Source organism: Marmota monax, unplaced genomic scaffold, assembly GCF_021218885.2.
Source record: "Marmota monax isolate L192 unplaced genomic scaffold, Marmota_monax_Labrador192_F-V1.1 WCK01_AAM20220418_F8-fsc00043, whole genome shotgun sequence".
Taxonomy (NCBI): Eukaryota; Metazoa; Chordata; class Mammalia; order Rodentia; family Sciuridae; genus Marmota; species Marmota monax.
In genome coordinates, this window is record NW_026691982.1 from 10125116 (window position 1) to 10151232 (window position 26117).

At 37.2% G+C, this 26117-nt stretch overlaps 1 protein-coding gene across 2 annotated transcripts in view; it reads right to left on the reverse strand.

The window, feature by feature from the left end:
• Window positions 1-1157: 1157 nt before the first annotated feature.
• Eef1akmt1 (EEF1A lysine methyltransferase 1) overlaps window positions 1158-26117 on the reverse strand; it is a 41055-nt gene continuing 16095 nt past the window's right edge. For both annotated transcript variants that reach the window (XM_046447701.2, XM_046447710.2), the window contains 4 exons: window positions 24723-24885; window positions 11438-11520; window positions 3252-3532; window positions 1158-1452 (listed from right to left, as the gene is read on the reverse strand). In XM_046447701.2, coding sequence (XP_046303657.1) covers window positions 1325-1452; window positions 3252-3532; window positions 11438-11520; window positions 24723-24866 — 636 coding nt within the window. In that variant the 5' untranslated portion in view covers window positions 24867-24885 and the 3' untranslated portion in view covers window positions 1158-1324. The remainder of the gene's footprint in view (window positions 1453-3251; window positions 3533-11437; window positions 11521-24722; window positions 24886-26117) is intronic.

The window sequence follows — 26117 nt, forward strand, 5'->3', positions numbered from 1 at the left end:
CTGGAATGCTGCTGGTCACTGTCGGAAGCAGAGCTTTATTCAGAAGTGACTCGTGTCACTTCCTTTCACATTCGGTCAGCCAAAGCAAGTCATATGAGGTGGGAATAACCCTTTCCCAGAGAGACAGTGTTGATTTGGGGGAAAGTATCTTGAAATGATTATAGATCTCCAAAAAATTGCAATATTACCAGAGAGGTGTGTACCCTTTACCTAGTTTCCCCCCTGCAGCATAATGTCACAACCAGGAAACCAAGGCCAGTACAACCACAGACCCCATTCTCTATTCCAAGTTCACATTTTGTTTTACATACTCATTTGTGCATGTGAAACCCAAGCCACAGACAAGACACAAAACAATCCAGGACCACAGAGAACTTCCCTTTGTGGCCGTGCCCCTCCCCACAGCCCCCCTCCCCCATTTGTTCTCCATTGGAGAATGTTATATAACTGGAAACCTATAGCACGTGACCTTTGGGAATTGGCTTTTTTCACCCAGCATGATGTCCTTAAGATCCATCCAACTTATAGATTTCAATGGTCCATTCCTTTTGATTACCATGCAGCCTTCTGGGGTATAGATGTATCAGAAATATTTTTTGAACAATAAGAATCTAGTGCAGTCCCCAGCTGTTTCTTGGTAACAATGTTTGGTTCACAGGTGGCACTGACTTCTTCAGGCAGTTTGGAATGAGAATGCTGAGGCTCAGCCACTGGCAGAGGGCACCTGAGATACATTCAAGTCACCCCTCCCAAACTGGGAAAAGGAGGAGAAATATAAAAGGCACTCAAAAATTGGTTCCTTGGATTATCAACTGATTTCATGGAGGCAAGTCAAGTCTCCCTGGGTGGCTGGAGCAGGATGTCAAGTGCTCTCACAAGACCAAGGATGCTGCATGCCAACCACTAGAAGCACCCACTATCCACTGCTGGTCAGAAGGAGCCCACTTTAAGGAACCTCTGGCCCAAAGCAGACACCAATATCCTGTTCACCTCAAGAGGCTTGGGTAAGCCAGCAAGTTGTTCTGTTTTTTCCACATATGTTATCAAATGAGGAATGCATTAGACAGGTTTTAAGATTTCTTTCAACTCTAATTCCATGGATTTGATTGGCAGAAGAATCCCAAACTCCAGGGATGCCCTCATTAAAGAAACAATAATGACAGTTTTCTCCTTTATTCTGAAAATTAGGCCAGGACAGCCCCAGTTTGGGGGGAGTGGGAGAAGAGGTTATAGCTTTTCAATTGACTAAGAAAATAAAAAGGGGGAAATGAAAATGTCACCGGGATCCTTTCCTGTAACATGTCCCTGTCCATGTTTAGGTTCCCTAGTCCAGTCCAGAATCATAATTCACATAGCAGCGGAACTCATTTGCCAAGTTTCGTGTGTGTTCTGGAATAAACTTGCACATCCTCACATCCAGGAGTTGCGCTGCCTGTTCTTCCATGACGGCACCTGAGGAGAACAAATCCAATGAAACAGAGTGAAATACCAACCAGGAGAGGGGACCAATCATGGCTGTGGAGCAGATTCTAGACTAAAACACTTGAAACAACTAACACAGAGAGTGGGGGTCCATTCTTTATGTCCCCCTTTACCTTCTCTGACATTTTTATAAATTATCTACTTTTTCCATTTCTTTTTTAGTTAATAAGTAATCTTCCTATTTCTGCAAAGCTTGGACACTTAGAAACAGAAGTGGATTATATTTATAAAGGAAGACGAGGAAAGCAAAAAGAACTACTAGGCCTTCCCGGTTGAGTCAATAACTTCTTTTTGGTTAGCATATAATCTTACAGAGCCTATGAATGAACATGGACCACCTGTTTGCCCATCTCTCCAATTTCTCTCCCAGCCTACTCCTTGCCCTGTGGTCCATCTTGCCCAAGTGCTCCTCTCCCAACACTCACATGTTGCAGAGAGCACCAGCCAGAAAACAGAAGAATCCCTGATTCTTGCCCTTTCTTCCCCTCCACATTCAGATCATAGCAAGTTCTTCCAATTTTATCACCCAACATGATCTTTTATCTATTCCTAATGCTGTAACCTTGCCAGAACTGCTGTCACTCTCAGCTGAACACTGTGGTGGCCCCACGTGGCACCTGTATCCACTAGCCACTTTGGTACAAAGCTCCAGAGACCAATTGGACCAATTAGACTAATTGGACCCAGTGGTTTTTGGACTAAACACTGTAAAAGAAAGCCTTGATTCCTGGCTCTCATCTGTACAGGGTTTGGGTGGGGAACACCTCTTGTTCCACACTACTTGACACCACCCTCTGGTCACATTGAGCCCCTGAACCTGGTCTGTGCTGGCCCACCCCTGCCAGGGTTGAGGGCACCTGGACTTCCCGCTGAGATCTTGCCCTGGGTCTGGAGTTCCCTCCCTGTCTTCCTCAGTACCAGCCCTGCTTCTCTTTCTTCATTACACTTGAAGAGAATTAGAGCTTCATTTCTTAGGTCTGTTTTGTCACATTTTTACAATATTTCTCTCCTAAAACTAAAAGGTATATCCCAAGAGATCAGATTACTTGCTTGTTGGCTGGCACAAAGGGTTAGTAAATAGTTGTCAAATGAATGAACATTAAGTAAATTACATTGGTATGGACAAAGAGTGGCATTCTTCACCAAATAAACAATTCTACACCACCCAAGAGCAGACCCCCTGCAGCTCCAGGGCAAAGAGCAGAGTAGGGCATGCAGGAAAGAAGCTGTGGCCCTGAGGACCTGGGAGTAGGACCCACGACCACACCAAGCACACAGACACAGGGCTGCACAGAAGTAAAGAGATGGGTAGGTGAAGTTTTAGTTCTCAAATTTTAATAAATAATCTTAAGAAAGTGTATCAGTTGCATGAAGAAAACTTTTACTAATGAACCTAATGTAATGTTTAGCTCTATAACCTAAGACAATTCCCTTTATAGATTCTGATTTTCTCTTTATCAGTTGTGGAGTCTGGATCAAATACTATTGTTACCATGATGACAGTTTAGTGTCAGATCTTAAGCTAAGCATTTCATGGTCAGCACGATTCACCATGACCCTTAAAAGCAGGTAGTATTTATTATCAGTTTCAGTTTATAGATCAGAAACCCATGGCACAGAGAGGTTAAATAACTTGTTTAAGGTCACATGGTAAGTTCTAAGATTCAGTTCTAAGGATCTGAGTTCTAAGATCTCTTCCAGCTCTTGGAACCCAAGACTTGACTATCCACTGTCATCAGCCTACATGAGACCCAAAATGTGGTACCTACCTGTACATAGCAGAATCTTGCCCCTTGTCAGGTATTTGATGGTTTCGGATGTCTTCCTGAGACATTCCTCAGAAAGATAGGGAGGATCTGCTATTACAATGTCAAAACTATGTGCAACAATTTTTTCAGGTAAATCCAGTGGATTATTATAATCATAGAAGATAAATTCTTCTCCATACATGGCGAATCTTTTGTCATATTCAAAGATGTATATAGAGAAGTCTTCTCTGTGTAGTTCTCTGAGTTTCTGATAAACACTGGGGGCACTCACACACGCAATTCTACAATACAAAATGAATACACTGTGAGAGATCTTTAATGGTGCTACTTTCCTCAAAATAATGGGTCCTTGTGTTCAGATTTTCTTGAATCAAATAATAGTGCAAGCTAATGATTAGTAAATTTTTGAGAAAAACATTATATAGTCTCACTTTTAAAGAATTTGTTATTTAAAAATACGTAACTCATAATTTGAGGTTATGAAATAATAAATGTACTTTTATAGAAAAAATGTTAAAAACATCAGGAACACATTATGATAAAAATTAGATGTAGTTAGCCCAAAGTCTAAATTCACCAAGTGTTTTCATGTTGAGTTTTTAATACTCCTTTCAAATACTTTTAGTCCAAACTAGATATTTTGAAGTCATTTTGTAATATTCATGATCTTGCAAGAAAAATCCCAAGTAGATCCCTAAATACCTCCAGTTTTCCAAAAAGATATAATAAAGCGAGGTCTTATTGCAGACAAACTACTCTGAATGTTTGCATCTTTTTTTGTGCATGTAAGAAAATCAAAGAATGTATTCTTTTTTGCTTGAGATCAAATGCAGGGCTTTGTGCATGCTAGGCACACTAAGCTACATTCCCAGTTCAAAGACCTTATTTCATTACAAGTAGTGCACAGTTTATATGAATGGGTAGTTTTCCAAGAGATAACTTTTAACTCCAATTGCTGAAAAATCCAGGGGTAACCTAAATATTGAAATGCTGACTTGACTATGGTATGTTTATTTCATGGTAGCCACTTTTAAAAAGACTGAAATAGACCTCTGTATGCTGATTAGGACTGATCACCAAGATCTATTCAAGGAACAGAGAAGAGTAAAACATGATTTCATGAGTATGGGATAGTAAAGGCTGGTGAGGTCAAAACGTGTGTCCTAGCCAGCTGGTGGGGACAGGGCCCTCCCAGCTCAGCACTTCTGCACAGGGCTGGGAGGACACAGGGACAGCGCAATTCTATCTCTACTTCGCTGAAAGAACAAACTGCAACATTCAGGATCAGGTATGCACAATGGAAATTCCTCCCTCCCTCCTTTCCCCTCCCAACCTCCCTTCCTTTCACTGAATTACACCCCTAGCCCTTTCTATTTTTTATTTTGAGACAAGGATTTGCTAAGTTGCCAAGGCTGGCTTCAAACTCGTTATCCTCCTGCCTCAACCTCCCAAGTTGCTGGGGTTGCAGGTGTGCACCATTACACCCAGCTTACATACAATGCAAAATTTTTCTGAGAAAGAAGAAATAAAGCTATTTCCAGGCAAACAAAATCTCAGTGCTTGCTTGAGCAGGTTTCCCTGCACTTCAGGCAGGGCAGTGGACCAAGTTGCAAGATGGAATGAGACCGGAGAGGCTGGAGAAGTTGGCAAAAGATAGTGAAGGTTATCAGGTAGCACCTGATGAGCCAGCTAACCACTGGGTGACCTTCTGCAAATGACTGAATTTCTCCAGCCTTGCTGTCTGTCTTTAGAATGGAGAGCATAAAAGTAATGACTCCACAGAGACGAAAGGACAGAATAAAACGACGCTGGTAAAGCACTTATAAGAGAGGGTACACAGTGATCAATAAATTATTTTTACTATCATTCATGTTTAAAATTATGACTTAGTACCTAGAAACACTGATGTCACCTTTCAGAAAAAAAAAAACAAAAAGTTGCTTTCAAGGCTCTCCCTTTCTCTCTCTCTCTCCCAGGCTTTTTAATTTTATTTTAAGACAGGGTCTTACTATGTTACCCAGGCTGGTCTTGAACTTGTAGTCCTTCTGCCTCAGCCTCCCAAGTAGCTGGGATTACAGGACTGCACCATGACTGGTAAAGTATCTATTTAAGAAGTAATTCATCCCCAGGATTCTTTTCCACACCCATGTCTTAGAGCATATGCTTTCCACAACTGGCAGAAACTGGAGGAATGTTCTTTGGATTGGGGCATGCTCAAGAGAGGGATGATAACCACAATTGATGATGTGGTTCTATGTGGAAATAAAAGGGAACTGGGTGTTTAGCTCAGCGACAGGGAACTTGCCTAACAGGCTAATGTTCTGGGTTCCATTTCTGGCACTGAAAAGAAAAAAAAAAAAAGCAAAGCAAAACAAAACAAAAGAATAGGAAGTTAGAAGAAATACATTAAACTCAATGGATATTGAGACTTCCTCTTCTTTCAGTCATTGAAGGATGCATAACTTCCAGGGAAGAATTAAGAGAATCTTCCCTAGATCTCTGACCAGCCTATAGGAAAATGCTATACACAATGACACTAGGTAGGGGCTCTCTAGGAAATAGCTCATCCTGATCCTCCAACTATAGAGACCAAAGTAGATAATGTAGGGCTGGGGGTGTAGATCAGTGGTAGAGCATATGCTTAGCACATGTGAAGTCCTGGGTCCAATCCCTAGCGCTAACCCCCAAACCAAACCAAACAATAATAACAATAAATTAAAGTAAATAAGGAACACCCACGTGTCAAATCTTCCAGCTTTTGAGTGCCCCATGCTTAAATATGAATGTACAGCTGAGGGTCAACAGACATTTGAAGCACCAATATTAGACAAGTATCTGAGGTTAGATAGATAAAAGCATTTCAGAGTAAACAGAAACTATGCAGGGAAAAGAAAATGTTTATAAATTATAGGAAAATGCTATACACATTGACACTAGGGGCTCTCTAGGAAATAGCTCATCCTGATCCTGATGTTATAAATTAGTTACAGAACTAATAATATTCCTAAGAGGGATGAACAAGATACAATAGTAAATTAATATTCAAAGGTCAAAAAAAGAGCTATATACAATTACAAATATGATAGTATATATGACAAACTCAATAGAATAGTTAGACAATAAAGTTGAGGAATTCTCCGAGAAAGCTGGATAAAGAGACAACAGACAGAAAATGAGAAAATTAGAGTCCATATTCAATTAGCAGAAGTTCCAGAAATGGAACAGAAAAAAAAAAAAAAAAGAAAAGAAAGAAAAAGAAAACCATGGGTGAAGGAATCAAAGAAAGAATTTAAGACAATTTCTTTCCCAAACTGAAGGACGTGAGTTAAAAAAAAGAAAGGATTTCTTAGTGTTCAATGCAATAGATAAAAGTGGCAAAAACCAAAAAACTACTCTGGGTACCAAAGATTAAGAAAAGAAAACCCTAAGCCTATAGGGGGAAGAACCAAAAAAACAAAACAAAAACAGGTTTCTTACAAGAAATCAGAGTGTCATTGGCTTTCTCAACAGAAACAATGGAAGCTTGGAGAAAATGGAGCAATTCCTTCCAAATCTAGATTTAAATACCCAGAAAAACTATCACTACCAAGTGTTAGGGGAGAAGCCAGGTGTAGTAATTAGCTTTTTCTTGCTATGACAAACACCTGAGAAAAATAACTTAGAGAAGGAAAGATTTTGGCTCACAGTTTAAAGGTCTCAGTCCATGGTTGGCTGGCTCCACTACTTTGGGCCTGAAGTAAGGCAGAACATCATGGAAGAAGGGTGTGGCAGAGGAAACTGTCAGCTCATGGCAGCAGGGAAGCAAAGAGAGTGAGAGAGAGCAAGAGCAAGAGAGAAGGAAGGCGTTAGGGACAAGATATAGTCCCCAAGGGTATGCCTCAGGGACCCACTTCTTCCAACTATGCCCCACCTCCTACAATTTATACCGCCTCCCAAGAGTTTATGTAAATTATTAATCCATCAGTGAATTGATCCACTGATGAAGTTAGAGCTCTTATGATGCATTCACTTCCCCAAATCCCCAACTATTAATATTACTGCATTAGGGACAAGGCCTTCAACACACGAGACTGGAGGATTCCAGATCCAAACCATAACATCTGGTGCAATAACACCTGTAATCCCAGCTACTCTGGAAGGTTAACCGTATTTATGTGGGTTTGTCTCTGTGTCCTCTATTATGTACCATTGGGCTACCAGTCTATTTTGGTGCCAATACCATGCTGGTTTTGTTACTATAGCTCTGAAGGATAGTTTAAGGTCTGGTATTATTATGCCTCCTGCTTCACTTTTCTTGCTAAGGATTGCTTTAGCTATTCTGGGTCTCTTATTTTTCCAAATAAATTTTATGATTGCTTTTTCTACTTCTATTTCTAAGACTGTCATTGGGATTTTAATAGGAATTACATTGAATCTGTATAAAGCTTTTGGTAGTATGACCATTTTGACAATATTAATTCTGCCTAACCAGGAGCATCAGAGATCTTTCCATCTTCTGAGGTTTTCTTCAATTTCTTTCTGTAGTTTTCACTGTAGAGGTTTTTCACCTTTTTTGTTAGATTGTCTCTTTTTTTTTTTTTTTTTTTTGAGGCTATTGTGAATGGAGTAGTTTTCCTAATTTCTCTTTCAGTGGACTTATCGCTGATGTATAGAAATGCATTTGATTTATGGGTATTGATTTTATATCCTGCTACTTTGCTGAATTCATTTATTAGTTCTAAAAGTTTTCTGGTGGAATTTTTTGGATCTTCTAGGTACAGAATCCTGTCATCAGCAAATAGTGGTAGTTTGAGTTATTCTTTACCTATTTGTATCCCTTTAATTTCTTTCTTTTGTCTAATTGTTCTGGCTAGAGTTTCAAGGATGATGTCAAATAGAAGTGGTGAAAGAGGACATCCTTGTCTTATTCTAGTTTTTAGCGAGAATGCTTTCAGTTTTTCTCCATTTAGAATGATGCTGGCCTTGAGTTTAGCATATATAGCTCTTATAACATTGAGGTATGTTCCTACTATCCCTAGTTTTTCTAGTCTTTTGAACATGAAGGAGTGCTGTATTTTTTCAAATGCTTTTTGTGCATCTATTGAGATGATCATATGATTCTTGTTTTTAAGTCTATTAATATGATGAATTACATTTATTGATTTTCATATGTTGAACCAACCCTGCATTCCTGGGATGAATCCTCCTTGATCGTGGTGCACTATCTTTTAAATATGTTTTTATATGCAATTTGCAAAAATTTTATTGAGAATTTTTATATCTATGTTCATCAGGGCTATTGGTCTGAAGTTTTCTTTCCTTAATGTGTCTTTGTCTGTTTTTTGTATTAGGGTGATGTGGATGCTAATTCACAGTAATGCAGGGGAAGCACTAGGGAAGAATAATGTTACCTTAGATTAGGAGTAGGAAGTGATGGGAGGGATATATATATATATATATATATATAGAGAGAGAGAGAGAGAGAGAGAGAGAGAACTGGTCAAATCAAGATATATATATATATATATTATATATATATAATATAACATATATTATATATATCACACATATATATAATTATCATACCTGACCCCATAAACTGGTACAATAATGAGTTTTTAAAATAAAATAAATCATTTTTTAAAAGTTCACATCAGAAACATTGTTAACAAATAAAAAGCAAATGAAAAACTGGGGAAATATGTAATATGTAGTATGTTTTGGAAATCTGCCTCATCACGGCAACCATTCTATCTATATGTATCTCAGAACATATTGTAAGCCTCAAATATGCAAAATAAACTTTATTTTAAAAGTAAAAAAACCAAAACAAAACATGTTTGTACTTACTGATAGGAGATCTAGATAGAAAATTTGGAAGTTAATTAATAATATGGATACAGAATACATAAAAATAAAAGAATTATTATCTGCATAGAAAATAAAAATTGTAGAAAAGAGGAAAATTGAAGTCTTAACTATAAATAAGACTATACAGCCACAACAACATGAGCCAGTTATAGGGTACTGATTTAACATCTGAGCAGCCATTTTAAATGTTAATTGCCATTTTATGAGATAAGTTTCACTTTCCTGTACTTCCTCTTACCCAAACTCCCCTCACCTCCATTAGTGACCTACCCACCCCATGGTACCATAACCCTAAGTCAATCCCAGAAGGACACTACTTCTTTGCTCTGGAAAGCCCCATGGTACCATGGACCTAAGCCAATCCCATGCTATACCCCACCTGCCTAGCTCTAACGCAAGCACCCCTGATCCTATCCTATAGAGCCACAACGACAACTCCAAACCCCTAACCCACAAAAGCTGAGCACCCGAACATCTTGGGGCCTCTCTCTCCTCTCTATAGAGAGATGGCCTTTATTTGTCGGCTTTGACAAATAAACTTTCGTGTGGCTCTCTGCCTGGTCTCCGTCCTTCATTTCTTGCTCTTCTGTCTCTTGTTTTCTCACTTTCCTTTCACCGGTCCTAACTAAAATTAAGATAGGACTATTGGGAATATGGACAGAAAGCATGCATATTATGTGATTATGGTAGAGCACAAAAAGAGCTAAATCCTCTACAGTGAAAAGAAAGAAGTACCCCCTTAACTGTGGTTTTGCTTTCTGCAGTTTCAGTAATCTGTAACTGATATAATTCTAAAACATTAAATGGAAAATTCCAGAAGTTGTTCATAAATTTTAAATAACTTTCAGTTGCTATTGTTGATCTATTACTGTGTAGAGCGCTTGCCTTGCATGTGTGAGGCACTGGGTTAGATCCTCAGCACCACATAAAAATAAATAAACAAAATAAAGATATTGTGTCCATATACAACTATATATATATATATATATATATATATATATATATATATATATATATATATAAAACTACTATAGTTTAAAAAAAAAGAATGTATGTATGGAACAACATAGTGTATAAAGAGTTTCATACTACCTATGGTTTCAGGTACCCACTGAGATCTTGGAACAGATCCCCCTACAGATAAGGGGGAATGATAGTAAATGTCTAAAAATGACAAATCACAAAGTAGCAATATAAACATATTACTCAGAAATCTGACTGTAAATACCAAAAGAATCAACTGAAAAGAAGCTGAAAGTAGGGGGCAGGCATGAGGGAAGTTAGTAATGGATGTTTTTCTGAATAAACCTTTTAGAAACATTTGACCCTTTAAATTACATGCATGAAGTTGGGCGCAAAGGCACAAGCCTGTAATCCCAGGAGCTTGGGAGGCTGAGATAGGAGGATTGCAGAGTTCAAAGCCGGCCTCAGCAATGGTGAGGCACTAAGCAATTCAGTAAGACCCTGTCTCTAGATAAAATACAAATACGGCTAGGAATGTGGCTCAGTGGTTGAGTGCCCCTGAGTTCAATCCCTTGTACCCGCTCCCCCAAAAATTATATGCATGAAAACCTTTGACAAAAATAAAAACCAAATTAACAAAAAAGAAAGCCTATATTCATCAAAGTTCAAAAAGACCAAACATTATGATTTCTCTGTCTCTCTTTCTCTCTCTTTTTGTGCTAGGGAATCAAACTCAGGGCCTAAGCAAGTGCTCTACCACTGAGCTATACCCGCAGCCTCCAAGGTGTTCTCTTTTAAAGCAAACTCTAGACATATAAAGGAAAGAAATTGGTTGGAAAATGTCAATATAAGAATAGTGGGCTGAGGATATAGCTCAGTTAGTAGAGTGCTTGACTTGTATGCACAAGACCCTGTGCTCAATCCCCAGAACCGCCAAAAAAAAAAAAAGGAATAAAGGCCGGGGATACAGTTTAGTAGTAGAATATCACATTTGCCTAGCATGTGCTAGATCCCAGGTTTAATCTCTAGTACAACCACACACACACACACACACACACACACACACACCCCAAAAAAAAAAAACAAGAGAGAGAGAGATTAGAAATGACATGATGAATAGATTTCTGAATGCATCCCTAAACTCAGTGTTGAAGCAGTTCTTAATTGGTCATGTGCTGCAACCCACAATATTTGTATATTATAGTAAAACTTCTCACAAACCATCTCTCATCTAGGAAGAACGTTCAAAATATTAATTTACAGATCCATTTAGGGTTCATAAGCATGATAACCAGTTTTCATGCCATTGTGTGAGATGTGCCTCAGATTCATTTAGAGTAGAAGACAAAAAGGAAACAAATATTGAATCTCACCTGCCACCTTCTCCAGCAGCAGCAATCACCTCCTGTGCAAGTCGCAGAGCAGTTTCCTGACTATACCAAAACTGGCTCAATTGCTGTAACAGAGGGAAGGGTTGATATCATTTCAGAATTCACATAAACTTTGCTCTTTTCATTTATACCTACTATGCCAGTATGCATGTATTCACTTCTTTTGTAAATTAATTTCTTTGAAGCCCATATGTATGAATTAAATTTATGCATTAAGTATCAGTTACTACTAACTGACTACTAAGTATGCATTAAGTATCAGTTACTGCTAATGTGACAAAAAGAGACAACTGGTCAATGTTTCTCTTGAGAGAATATACCCCTACCTTTATATGAGTCTTCCCCTCCAAAAAAATTAAACTTGAACCTGATTAGGCTTCTAGATTCAGTTACAAGTGAACAGAATCACAAACACTAGATCACTTGGAAGACAGAACCTCAGGCAATGAAGACAAAATATATAATCTTGAAAATAAAGTTGACCACACAGTGAAGAAGGTGAGAAGCCATGAATAGAATCTCCAAGAATTATGGGACAACATGAAAAAACCAAATCTAAGAATTAGAGGAAGCACAGAGATACAAACCAAAGGAATGGCCAATGTCTGCAATGAAATAATATCAAACATGGAGAATGAGTTGGAAAATCAAATACAAGAGGCTTACAGGACCCCAAATGTACAAAATTACAACAGATCCACACCAAGGCACCTTATAATGAAAATGCCAAATAAGGACAGAATTTTAAAAGCCACAAGAGAAAAGTTTCAGATTACATATAGGGGGAAATCAATTTGGATGTCAGCAAATTTTTCAACCCAGACCCTCAAAGCCAGGAGATTGTGGAACAACATATATCAAGCACTGAAAGAAAATGCATGCCAATCAAGAATCTTTTATCCAGCAAAATTAAGTTTCAGATTTGATGATAAAATAAAAACCTTCCATAATAAACAAAAATTAAAAGAATTTACAACATGAAAGCCTGCACTACAGGTTGTGGCTCAGTGGTAGAGCGCTCACCTAGCATGCATGAGGCACTGGGTTCAATCCTCAGCACCACAATAAAGGATGTGGCTCAAGTGGTAGCGCGCTTGCTTGGCATGCGTGTGGCCCGGGTTCGATCCTCAGCACCACATACAAACAAAGATGTGTATGCCGAAAACTAAAAAAATAAATAAATATTTAAAAATTAAAAAAAATATATATATAAAATAAAAGATATTATGTCCACCTAAAACTTAAAAATAAATATTTAAAAAAAAAAAGAAAGCCTGCACTACAGAATATTCTTGGCAAAATATTCCATGAGGAGGAAATAAAAAACAACAGTGAAAATCAGCAAAGGGAGGAACTACACTAAGGAAAAATCCAATCAAAGGAGAAACCAACTCAAGTTAAAAATCAAAAATAAACCAAAATGACTGGGAATACAAACCATGACTCAATAATAACCCTGAATGTTAATGGCCCAAACTCATCAATTAAAAGACACAGAATGGCAGATTAAATTTTTAAAAAATACATCCAACAATATTCTGCTTTCAAGAGACTCATCTCATAGGAAAAGACAACCACAGACTGAAGGTGAAAGGTTGGGAAAAAAATATATCGCTCACATGGGCCATGTAAACAAGCAGGGGTTTCCATCCTCAAATCAGATAAAGTGGGCTTCAAACCAAAGTTAGTCAGAAGAGATGAAGAAGGACATCTCATACTGCTTGAGAGAACCACACATCAACAAGACATAATAATCATAAACATCTATGCCCCAAACAATGGAGGTTCTACGTATATCAAACAAACCCTTCTCAATTTCAAGAAGCAAATAAATCCCAACACAAAGATACTGGATGACTTCAACACACCTCTCTCATCACTGGATAGATCTTCTAAACAAAAAGTAAACAAATTATAGAACTCAAGGATACAATCAATGATTTAGACTTAATAGACATATATTTCATCCATCATCAAGCAAATACACCTTCTTCTCAGCAGCATATGAATCCTTCTCTAAATAGATCATTTATTATGCCACAAAGCAACTCTCAGCAAATACAAAAAAATAGAGATACTACCCTGTATTCTATCAGATCATAAAGGAATGAAACTAGAAATCAATGATAAAATAAAAAATAGAAATTATTCTAATACCTGGAGCCTAAATAATACAATATTGAATAAGCAATGGTAGCAGAAGACATCAGGGAAGAGATAAAAAAAATTCTTAGAGGTAAACAACATACAACATATCAAAATCTCTGGGACACTATGAAGGTAGTACTAAGAGAAAAGTTCATTGCATGAGCTCATTCATTAAAAGAATAAAAAGTCAACAAATAAATGGCCTAACATTACATCCCAAAGCTCTAGAAAAAACAAAAACAAAATAAATCAACACCAAAAGTAGAAGACAAAATGATTAAAATCAGAGCTGAAATCAATAAAATTAAAACAAAAGAAACAATTCAAAAATTTGACAAAATGAAAAGTTGTTTCTTTGAAAAAATAAATAAAATTGATAGACTCTTAGCCATGCTAACAAAGAGAAGAAGAGAAAAATTCAAACTACTAAAATTTGTGATGAAAAAGGAAATATCACGATGGACACTATTAAAATACAGAAGATAATTAGAAACCACTTTGAAAATTTATACACCAATAAAATAGAAAATTTCAATGACATTGACAACTTCTAGAAACATATGATCTACCCAAACTGAATCAAAAGGACATACTCAATTTATTTATTTTATTTTTTTCAAAACTCTTTTTTTTTTAATACTTATTTTTTAGGTGTAGATGGACACAACACAATGCCTTTATTTTTTTATGTGGTGCTGAGAATCGAACCCGGTCCAGCCCATGCTAGGCGAGCACTCTACAGCTGAGCCACAATCCCAGCCCACATACACAATTTAAACAGATAAGTTTCAAGCAAGGAAACAGAAGATGCCATCAAAAGCCTACCAACCAAGAAGAGCCCAGGACCAGATGGATTCTCAGCCAAGTTCTACAAGACCTTCCAGGAAGAACTAATATCAATACTCTTAAAATTATTCCATAAGGGCTGGGGATGTGGCTCAAGCGGTAGCACGCTCTCCTGGCATGTGTGCGGCCCGGGTTCGATCCTCAGCACCACATACAAAAAAAAATAAAAATAAAAATAAAGATGTTGTGTCCGCCGAGAACTAAAAAATAAAAAAATTAAAAAAAAACTCCCTCCCCGCCCCCCCACTCTCTCTCTTAAAAAAAATATTCCATAAAAGAGAAAAGGAGGGAACTCTTCTAAACTCATTCTATGAGGCTAGCATCACCCTGATACCAAAACCAGACAAAGACTCATCAAGGAAAGAAAACTTCAGACCAATATCCCTGATGAACATAAACACCAAAATTCTCAATAAAATCCTGGCTAATCACATACAAAAACATATTAAAAAGATAGTGCACCTGAATTAAGTGGGGTTCATCTTAGAGATGCAAGGTTGGTTCAACATATGGAAATCAATAAATGTAATACATCATATCAATAGACTTAAAGATAAGAATCAGATGATTTTCTCAACAGAAGCTAAAAAAAAAAGCATTTGATAAAATATAGCACCTCTTCATTTTCAAAACACTACAAAAACTAGGAAAAGTTGGATTATATCAACATTATAAAAGCTATCTATGCTAAGCCCAAGGCCAACATCATTCTAAATGGAGAAAAATTGGAAGCATTCCCTCTAAAAACTGGAACAAGACAGGGATGCCCTCTTTCACCACTTCTATTCAACTCAGCCCTTGAAATTCTAGCCAGAGCAATCAGACAAACAAAATAAATTAAAAGGATACACATAGGAAAAGAAGAACTCAAACTATCACTATTTGCCTCACTATTTCTGAAGACATGATTCTATATTTAGAAGATCCAAAAAATTCCACCAGAAAACTTCTAGAACTAATAAATAAATTCAGCAAAGTAGCAGTATATAAAATCAATACACATAAAATCAAATGCATTTCTATACATAAGTAAGGAATCCACTGAAAGAGAAATTAGGAAAACTATCCCATTCAATATAGCCTCAAAAAATAAAAAATACTTGGGAATCAATCTAACAAAAGAGATGAAAAACCTCTAAAATGAAAACTACAGAACTCCAAAGAAGAAAACTGACGAAGACCTTAGAAAATGGAAACATCACCCATGCTCTTGGATAGGCAGAATTAATATTGTCAAAATGATCATACTACCAAAACTGCTATACAGATTTAATGCAATTACTATTAAAATCCCACTGATCTTCTTCATAGAACTAGAAAAAGCAATCATGAATTTCATTTGGAAAAATAAGAGATCCAGAATAGCCAAAGTAATCCTTAGCAAGAAAAGTGAAGCAGGAGGCATCCAAACCAGACCTTAAACTATTCTACACAGCAATAGTAATAAAAACAGCATGGTATTGGCACCAAAATAGGCATGTAGACCAACAGTACAGAATAGAAGGTATAGAAACCAACCCACATAAATACAATTATTTTATACTAGACAAAAGTGCCAAAAACATACATTGGAGAAAGGACAGCCTCTTCAACAAATGGAGCTGGGAAAACTGGAAATCCATATATAGCAAAATGAAATTAAATCACTCTCTCTCACCATGCACAAAACTCAACTCAAAGGAGATCAAGGATTAGACCAGAGACCCTGCACTTAATAGAAGAAAAAGTGGGCCCAGATCTTCATCATGTTGGATTAGGCCCCAACTTCCTTAACAAGACTCCTAAAGCACAAGAAATAAAATCAAGAATCAATAAATGGTATTGATTCAAACTAAAAAACTTCTCAGCAAAAATAATCATTGAGGTGGGGGCTGGGGTTGTGGCTCAGCGAAAGAGCACTCGCCTCTTACGTGTGAGACCCTGGGTTTGATTCTCAGCACCACATAAAAATAAATAAACAAAATAAAGATATTGTGCCCATGTATAACTAAAAAAATATTTAAAAAAAATAATCAATGAGGTGGAGAGAGAACCTACAATATGGGAGCAAATTTTTACCACATGCATGTCAGATAGAGCAGTAAACTCCAGATATATAAAGAACTCAAAAAACTTAATACAAAAAACCCAAACAACCCAATCAATAAATGGGCTAAGGAACTGAACAGACACTTCTCAGAAGATATACATGAGATCAACAAATATATGAAAAAATGTTCAACATCTCTAGTATCTAGAGAAATGCAAATCGAAACTAAGATTTCATCTCATCCCAGTCAGAATGGCACTATCAAGAATACAAGCAATAATAAGTGCTGGAGAGAATATGGGGAAAGAGGTACACTCAGACTGGCTGAGGGTGTAGCTCAGTAGTAGAGTGCTTGCCTAGCATGCATGAGGCACTGGGTTTGATCCTCAGTACCACATAAAAACAAATAAAACACTCGCCTAGCATGTGCGAGGCCCTGGGTTCAATCCTCAGCACCACATAAAAATAAATAAATAAAATACAGGTATTGTGTTCAACTACAACTAAAAAATAAATACTAAAATAAAATAAGGAACGCTCATACATTGCTGGTTGGACTGCAAATTGGTGCAACCACTTTGGAAAGCAGTGTAGAGATTCCTCAGAAAACTTGGAATGGAACCACCATTTGACCCAGCTATCCCACTCCTTGGTTTATACCCAAAGGACTTAAAGTCAACATACTATAGTGAGATAGCCACATCAATGTTTATCGCAGCTGAATTCACAATAGCTAAACTGTATAACTAACACAGATGCCCATCAATAGATGAATGGATAAAGAAAATGTGGTATATATACACAATGGAACATTACTCAGCATTAAAAGAGAATAGAATTGTGGCATCTGCAGGTAAATGGATGGAGTTGGAGAATATTACGCTAAGCAAAGTAAGCCAATCCCCAAACACTAAAGGCTGAATGCTTTCTCTGATTAGTGGATGCTGATCTATAGTGGGTGGGGATTTGGGAAGAATGGAGAATCTTTGGATTGGGCAAAGGGGAGGGTTGGGAGGGGTTATGAGGGTGGGAAAGATGGTGGAATGAGACGGACATCATTACCCTAGGACGGTATGATTACACAAATGGTGTGTCCCTACACCACGTACAACCAGAGAATTGAAATGTTACTCTCCATTTGTATACAATGAATTGAAATGCATTCTATTGTCATGTACAACTAAGTAGAACAAATAAAAAAATATATTAAAAAAAAAAAAAGGAAAGGTCTGGGGATGTGGCTCAAGCGGTAGCGCGCTCGCCTGGCATGTGTGCGGCCCGGGTTCGATCCTCAGCACCACATACAAACAAAGATGTTGTGTCTGCCGAAAACTAAAAAATAAATATTAAAAATTCTCTCTCTCTTTAAAAAAAAAAAAGGAAAAAAAATCTATCCAAAGGCCAGTTATGGTGGTGCATGCCTGTAATCCCAGTGACTCAGGAGTCTGAGGCAGGAAAATTGCAAGTTCAAAGCCAGCCTCAGCAAAAGCGAGGCACTAAGCAACTCAGTGAGACCCTGTCTATAAATAAAAAATACAAAATAGGGCTGGGGATGTGGCTCAGTGGTTGAGTGCCCCTGAGTTCAATTCCTGGTACCACCCCCCCCCCCAAAATCTATCCAAATGTTAGGGATATATCTCAGAGGCAGAGTGCTTATCTTGCATGCAAGAGGCCCTGGGTTCAACTGGTAGCACTGCAAAAAATAATAATCCTAATCTTGATCTGTTTAGTGTCCAAATAACCCAAATGCCTATCAACTGATGAATGGATAGACAAAACATAGTACACGTCCATACAATGGAACATTATTCAGTCATAAAATGGAGTACCAAACACACTAAGACATGGATGGAGAAAGTTGATTAGCAGCTTCTAGGGCCTGGGAGGACTGGGGGATTACAAAGTGACAGTGAAAAGACATAGGGTTTCTTTTTAAGGCAATGAAAATGTTTTAAAATTGACCATGGTGATTGTTGCAACAATCTCATGAATTGTGTCCCTAAACTCGGTGTAGTATATTCATAATCTTATGTATATACTAAAAACTATGAATTCTATACTGAATTTTATTAAGGCTGAACTGCATGGTCTGTGAATTGTATCTCAAGGCTAAAATCTGATCAGAAAGAAAACTGTGCTGAGTATGGAGGACTGTAGTATAGCTCCCTCTGGAATGGCGCTGCCTTTTTTCCTCTTTACTATCATGGAGCTCTAGAATTACCTTGGATTCAATTTTATGTTTCTTTCTGCCTTTACTTCCCAAATTAGAGCATTCCCAAAGCAGGATCTCCAGTTTGATTAGTGAGGAATCCTTTGGGATTTGGCCTGGAGGTGAATGATTCTGATGCTCTGTTTGACTTCCAGATATGACTAGAAGGGGAAGAGACCGACTGGCCCTGTCATGGTAGCAGGACATCATATAATTCATCACAATGATATTGGTCCATGACCACTTTACATGCTATGTTCATAGGCTCTGGGACTGGAACCAGCACTCCTGGTTCTCCACGGGCAAAAAGCTCCCTATTCATGATGGTTCTCACTATGATGGCAATTTTCTCTGTTGCTTCACAGACCATTTGAAACTCACTTGCTTTTCTTCCAGAAATTCCTTAAAAGTTCTGATCAGTTCAGGGCATTCTTTGTTCTTTTATTATTTTCTAAGGTAATTTAAAAAATATTTATTTTTTAGTTGCAGTTGGACACAATATCTTTATTTATTTTTATGTGGTGCTGAGGATAGAACTCAGGGCCTTGCACATGCTAGGTGAGCACTCTACCCCTGAGCCACAACCCCAGCCCAATTTTTTTGTTTTTTAAGAAGGGATCTTGCTATGTTGCCCAGGTTGGTCTCTAACTCATGGGTTCAAGTGATACTCCCACCTCAGCCTCCCAAGTGGCTAGGACTCTAATGTAATAATTTGGTTAAAAAACATCTTTACTATTCATTCAGTGCAAAAAGTAAAGTGATAATCCATACGACCAGTCTACCATCTTGCATCAGAAAATCCAATACTTTAAAAAATAATTTCACTTAGTAGATGTGTACCATGATTTTACCTCTTCAAACTGACTCTGTAATCTAACTCTGTAAGGCATCATTGCTGAGCTTTCTTAAATAAAGTTAAGAAACATTACAATTGCATTTTTTAAAAGTATTCCAGAATTTAATTATTCCTCTTTGATGGTGATTCAAAATTTCCAGTTTTTTATTATTACAAATGTGCTACAATAAATACCTCTTTAGTTTCCCCCTTTGTATTCCTGTGCATATAATTTTCTGGGAGAAATTTCTAGAAATGAAATTCTGGATTGAAGGGTATATGCATTTAATATTTTGGTAGCTACTGCCAAATTGCCCTCCAAAAGTGGTTGAACCAATTTAAATTACTATCAACCATGTTTAACTGTTTTAATTTGCATTACCCTACTGGTACAGCTGAACATTTTTTCATGTGTTTAATTATTCAGTTTTATGTTTTCTTTTATAAACTGTTCCTGTTTTTTTAAATATTTATTTTTTGGTTGTAGTTGGATGCCATACCTTTATTTTATTTATTTTTATTTGGTGCTGAGGATCAAACCCAGGGCCTCACATGTGCTAGGCAAATGCTCTACTGCTGAGCCACCACCCCAGCCCAAACTGTTCCTATTCTTCCCTACTTTTTCATTGGGTTGCTTACTGTTTTATTATTTTTTATTTATTTGTAGAAGCTCTTTATATATATTATGAGAAAAGAAAAATGACAGGTGTCAGAGCCAGCCTGCAACTAGTGCCTAGGCCCAGTTGCTCTCTTCTTAACAGAAACTATTTTAGAAAATGCATCAGAGTTATTCTTGACTGTGATGGAGCAAGACAAAAATGACCACTCTGTAATCATGTCTTAGTACAGATAAAACAAGAACACTGCAAGTCACAAAAATGACCTTTTTCCCAGATAACATGAGGGCTTGTTGATGCTTTACAAATTATAGCTTTAGCCCACTTGATTCCTCCCACCTCCAAGACAGTAATTAAGATATTCAAATTATAGAATTGCCTGCTTTCTGACAGACTCTCCCCAACACCTAATGTAAGCCCATATCACAAAACAATCTCTGAACTCCCTCTTACTAAGATGATTCACAGTTTCCCCATGGTGTACAGTCTCTTGTTATAAGAAGTAATAGAACCAGTTCTGAGTGCTAATAGGAATGTTTTTTGGTATCTTTGGTGTACACAAACATCTGCATGTTGATCCTTTAGCTCTCACAGATACAGATATTTTTTCCTTGTCTTTTAACCTTGTTTATGAACCTGCGGTCCCACAGAAGAGCACTCTACCACTAAACCCAGCCCTTTAAAAATATATATTTTTAAAAAAGTCTTGAAATAGGATCTTTCCAAACTGTTCAGGCTGGCCTTAACTTAAAATTCTCCTGTTTCAGGCTCTCAAGTAGCTGATATTACAGGCATATACCACTGCACATGGTGGTAAGTTTCTAATTATATATTAAATCAATCTTCTTATTTCTCTACTTTAGATCATGAAAATATCGTATTTTCTTTTAATACATCATTACTTTATGTTTCATTTTAATTTAATGAGGGTTGAAGTGCTTTGTTTTTTTAAATATAGAACACTATGGCACTTAATTCCCACCTTTCACTCTGGGTAGCTTTCCTTGACTTCCCACTATCTGAATAGCCTACATTGTTATCCTCACATGTTGTTCCCATAGCACACATCAAAAACAGTCATTGCTTCAGTCTTAGAATAGTTTGCTTTATTTATTGTTGCACTCTCTTTGACCTTTTAAAAGGTTTATCTGGAAGGTCTTATTAAGATTTAACAGTTCTATGTTATTCAGAACAATATAGCATTCAAAATGATTACAACAATTAGAATAAGGTGTTATTCTAAATGGCAAATGGTATGAACATGTAAACAAATCTTTAATAATATTAACTGACTATAATTAGAAGTAAGATTGGTTCACTTATTTCCATCTAGATGTCTGCACAGTATTTACTGAATATATACTTACATATTTTAAAATGTTTCCAAAGAGGAGAACATTCACATACATTTGTATATATGTATGATTTAATGTGTACCTCTATATCTATCCATTCTTAGCTACAGAAGAACTGCCCAGCTCTGACCTTGCCCTCTTTGCTAGGACAGCTGGAGGAAAGCCCCTATAAAAGTGCATTTAGCATGGATTTGGGAGATGGCAGATGATATCTGCTCTCAAGTATCATAAGTGGTAGGAGCTACCTGCTGGTTGGCATTGAGTTGTCTTTCTCCCTCACATAACACTGTTAGGAGACAATGATGTGTTTTGGTTCCCTCTTTATGTCACTCAATTAAATTAAAAATCCTACTCTTCATCAATGTGTTACATGAACATGACTTTAAAAGTCAAAAGGACTACTATGCTTCTAAAGAAAAACAGGCCTCCTATCCCATATCTCCCCACCTTTGGACCTACTTCTCAGATGCCACCATTTTCAACCCTTGATCCTTCCTTCAATTGTTTACCCCATATCTCTAAATATTATGTTTAAATGCTCTCTCTTGGTTAATCAAATCTATGTATTACTTATTATGAAGATGAGGATTTTGCGCTCTCATACATACCCTTCCTCTTTCCTTCACCCTCTCAATATAGTTGTAACCCCAGTTGTGTTTAGTTAGAATTAATAATAAGTGTCCGTTGATGAGCCAAATTATGATTGTATTCCCTTCCAGCATACTTTTTTTTCCCTTCAGTTAATAAATGCATGATTATGGGGCTGGGGATGTGGCTCAAGCGGTGGCACGCTCACCTAGCATGCCACCACATACAAATAGAATAAAGATGTTGTGTCCACCGAAAACTAAAAAATAAATATTAAAAAGTTCTCTCTCTCTCTCTCTATCTCTAAAAAAAAATAAAATAAAAAATAAATGCATGATTATTTCATTTCTTTTGCTTGGTTTCTTTGTACTTATGCCAAATTTCTCCAACATCCTCCATTGGCCTTTCAATACAATTTTCTTCCTATAATTTTTACTTTTTCCTTTAAAGATCTCTATCCTGAATGATGCCATCTTCCTAAGGTAATCTGGACCAATTGTTCCCCAGGCCTACAACATAGATATTACACTGGGACTTTGTGAATCACTATCATGTATTCCCTCTCGTGCTTTAAGTGTCAGACCTCCTTTTCCCTGAAGCTTCCTCTTTCTTTGAAGGGTACATCTTAACTTGCTGGAACAAATCCTCCTGTAGCTCCAGAGAAGAGCACAGGAGGTAAATGTTGTAAAATTTGCTATATCCAAAATGTTTTTATTATTCTCATGCTTGACTATTACTTTAGCTGAGTCTATACTCCAAGCTGAACAAAATTCTCACTCAAAGGTTGAAGGCATTTCAGTGTCTTAGTTTCTAATACAGCTAGCTATCTGGAAGACTTAACAAAGTTCTGAGCTTTGTATCTGACCTGCTTTTACTCTGGAAGGTTCTGAGATCTTCTTTAACACCCAAATCTATAATTTTCACAATCATCATAATCATGTGCCTTAGTAAGATTTTTGGTCCTAGGAAATTTCTAATGTTATTCTTTGAAGATGTCCTTTCCTCTTTGTTTTTGTTCTATTCTTTCTGGAACTCCCTACTAGTTGAATGAGTATCCTGGATTTATTTTCTAGTTTTTCTAATGTTTTCTTTCCTATATTTCATATCATTACTATTTTTTTCTATTTCCTGGGAGACTTCCTCCATTAGGACTAATTATTATTTTCTTGTTCATGCTTTTATATATGCTTTTATATATGTTCTACAACAACCAGTTAGTGCACTCAAGAAAAGAGTGGACAGTATTTTAAAAATGAAGCAGAAGGGAAAAAGACGACCTCAAGAATAATGCAATACTTCAAGATTCTGATAAATTTATTATCTACAGAAACATCCAGCTAGAAGGTGAAAATACGTAAAGAAGGGAAATCCTGAGAAAGGGGATTTGGAATAGGTATAACACAAGGAATAAGTGGAAAGAAACATTTCATCACACTTGATTTCAAACAGATGGTAAATAAAAATTTACATATCTCAGAGATCCTAACTAGACACAAAATGTAAAAGTCTGAAAAATAAGTACATAAATAAAATAAAAATGTTAGTTTCTTTCCAGTTGCAAAAAAAAACTTCAGGTCTCATCTGTTTCTCAACTGTCTCCTTCAAAAATTTCCTGTATTAGGGTTTCCCTCAACTCATTTTTAAAATTCCCCTTTTAGTGTGTGTGTGTGTGTGTGTGTGTGTGTATATATATATGAGTGTAATACACACACATATTGTTTTAGTCAGCTGTTTTTGCTGCTCTGACTAAAAGACCTGACCAGAACAATTTTAGGAGGAAAAGTTTATTTGGGGGCTCATGGTTTCAGAGGTCTCAATCCACAGATTCCTCAGGGCTCAAGGTGAGGAAGAAGAGTGTAGTAGAGGGAAGCGACTCACATGATGATCAGAAAGGAGAGGGAGGGAGGGAGGGAGGGAGGGAGGGAGGGAGAGAGAGAGAGAGAGAGAGAGAGAGATTCCACTCTCCAGATATAAATTATATACCTCATAGCCATGCTCTCAGTGAACCACTTCCTCTAGCCACACCTCACCTGCCTCCAGTAACCACTCAATTAATCCCATTAGGGATTAATTCACTGATTACGTTAAGGCTATAGCACAATCATTTCTCCTCCAAACCTTCTTGCATTGTCTCACATATAAGCTTTTGGGAGACACCACATTTAAACCATAACACATATGTATACACACATATACATATAAGTTATTATATATAGGAATATTAACATCTTAAAAACTCCTTTTCATCAATTTTTTCACTATATGTTTAAGTTCAGTTACCCTACTTATTGCAATGATATATTTATCTCTTCCTACCAGGAATATTGGGCTCCAGGAAAATCAATGATGTGAATCTCTATCCGAGAACAAAGTACAGGTTGTGTTAGACACAATGACACATTATCCCCAATTTTAAAAGCCCCCTCACCAACCAGCCTGATAGTCAGAACCAGGAGAATATGCATTTACACCATCCAAAAATGTCCATGGACTGCTTTCTGTCCTTGTTCCCCATGGTTATCAGCTCCTGAACGACAGGTGATAAGACTCTGGTATCAAGGGAAGAATCAAACACTGGACTTGGAACAGAATAGGTTCTACAACACTAATTCCTGGTGGATGTGGAATGTATTTACTTACCCAATTTTCTTCTATTATTCCAATGTTGTATTTGTCATCCCCACCTGGGTCCGCGTGTTGCTTCTGCTCAGCATAAAATTCCTGGAGCGCTGCTAAGGTATGGGAGGAAAGCTGGGGGGTATCATCGTCTTCTGAGTCAGTCATTTCACCAACTGTCTAAGACCTGCAGGTCAAGGAGTAAATGTATTATGCTGATTTTGTTTACCCTTTCCATCAAATAAAAAGTTTTAAAGTTCATATTTCACTTATAGCAAGGATCTAAACTGAAGTGAGTTTTATGGAGAAAGCACATACATTTAAAACTTCTGGAATCAAAGTCCGGACTTCTTCTGAATTATTGTTCAACAAACATAGGATTTTCCTAGAAATGTGTTCAGTTTTTATAAAGGACATTGTGTTAGTCAGCTTTTCATTTGCTGTGACCAAAATACCTAACAAGAACAACTTAGAAGAGGAAAAGTTTATTCTGGGCTCATGGGCTTGGTCCAGAGTCAGCCAGTCCCACGGTTTTGGGCCAGAGGTAAGGCAGAATGACATGGCAGAAGAACATGGCAAAAGAAAGCTGCTCAGCTCATGGCAGCCAAGAAGGCGGGGGGGGGGGGGCGGGTAGAGAGAGAGAGAGGTGTAAGAGAGAAGAGAGAGAGGAGACAGAAGAGAGAGAAGAGAGACAAAATTAACCCCAAGGACATGCCTCTAGGGACCTACTTCCTCTAGCCATGTCCACCTGCCTACAGTTATGACCAGTAGTCTATTTGAATTATAATCCATTGAACGGATTATACACTGAAGCGATTATAGCTCTCATAATCTAATAATTTCACTTATGAATATTTCTGCATTGCCTAACACAAGAGCTCTTTGGGGGATTCCTCATACCCAAATCATAAGACATTTTCACATTTTTAAAAAATATTTTTTAGTTGTAGATGGACATGGTCCTTTATTTTTTAAAATTTATGTTTATGTGATGCTGAGGATGGAACCCAGTGTCTCACATATGTGAGGCAAGTGCTCTACCATTGAGCTACAACCCCAGCCCCCATTTTCACATTTTGTATGATACTTTGCAGAAGAAAAATGTCTATTACAAATATATAAAGAGATTTTGCTTCCTTCTGGTACCCCAAAGGCCACAAGCAGACATATCACAACCCATAATCTAAATCAGAGATCTTTTCATGCTCAAATACCACTATTTGGATGAGCTAAAGCTTAAGGGTGTGTCATTGGTAGATATGAAGGATCAATTCAAGAGGAGAGATACAGAAATTGATGAAAATTAAAAGGGATGATAAAGAGAAAGGGAAGAAAAACAGTAAAATAGAGGGATTAAAAGAAGGTGTTTTCTTTTTTTAATATTTTTTTAGTTGTCAATCGATCTTTATTTATTTATAT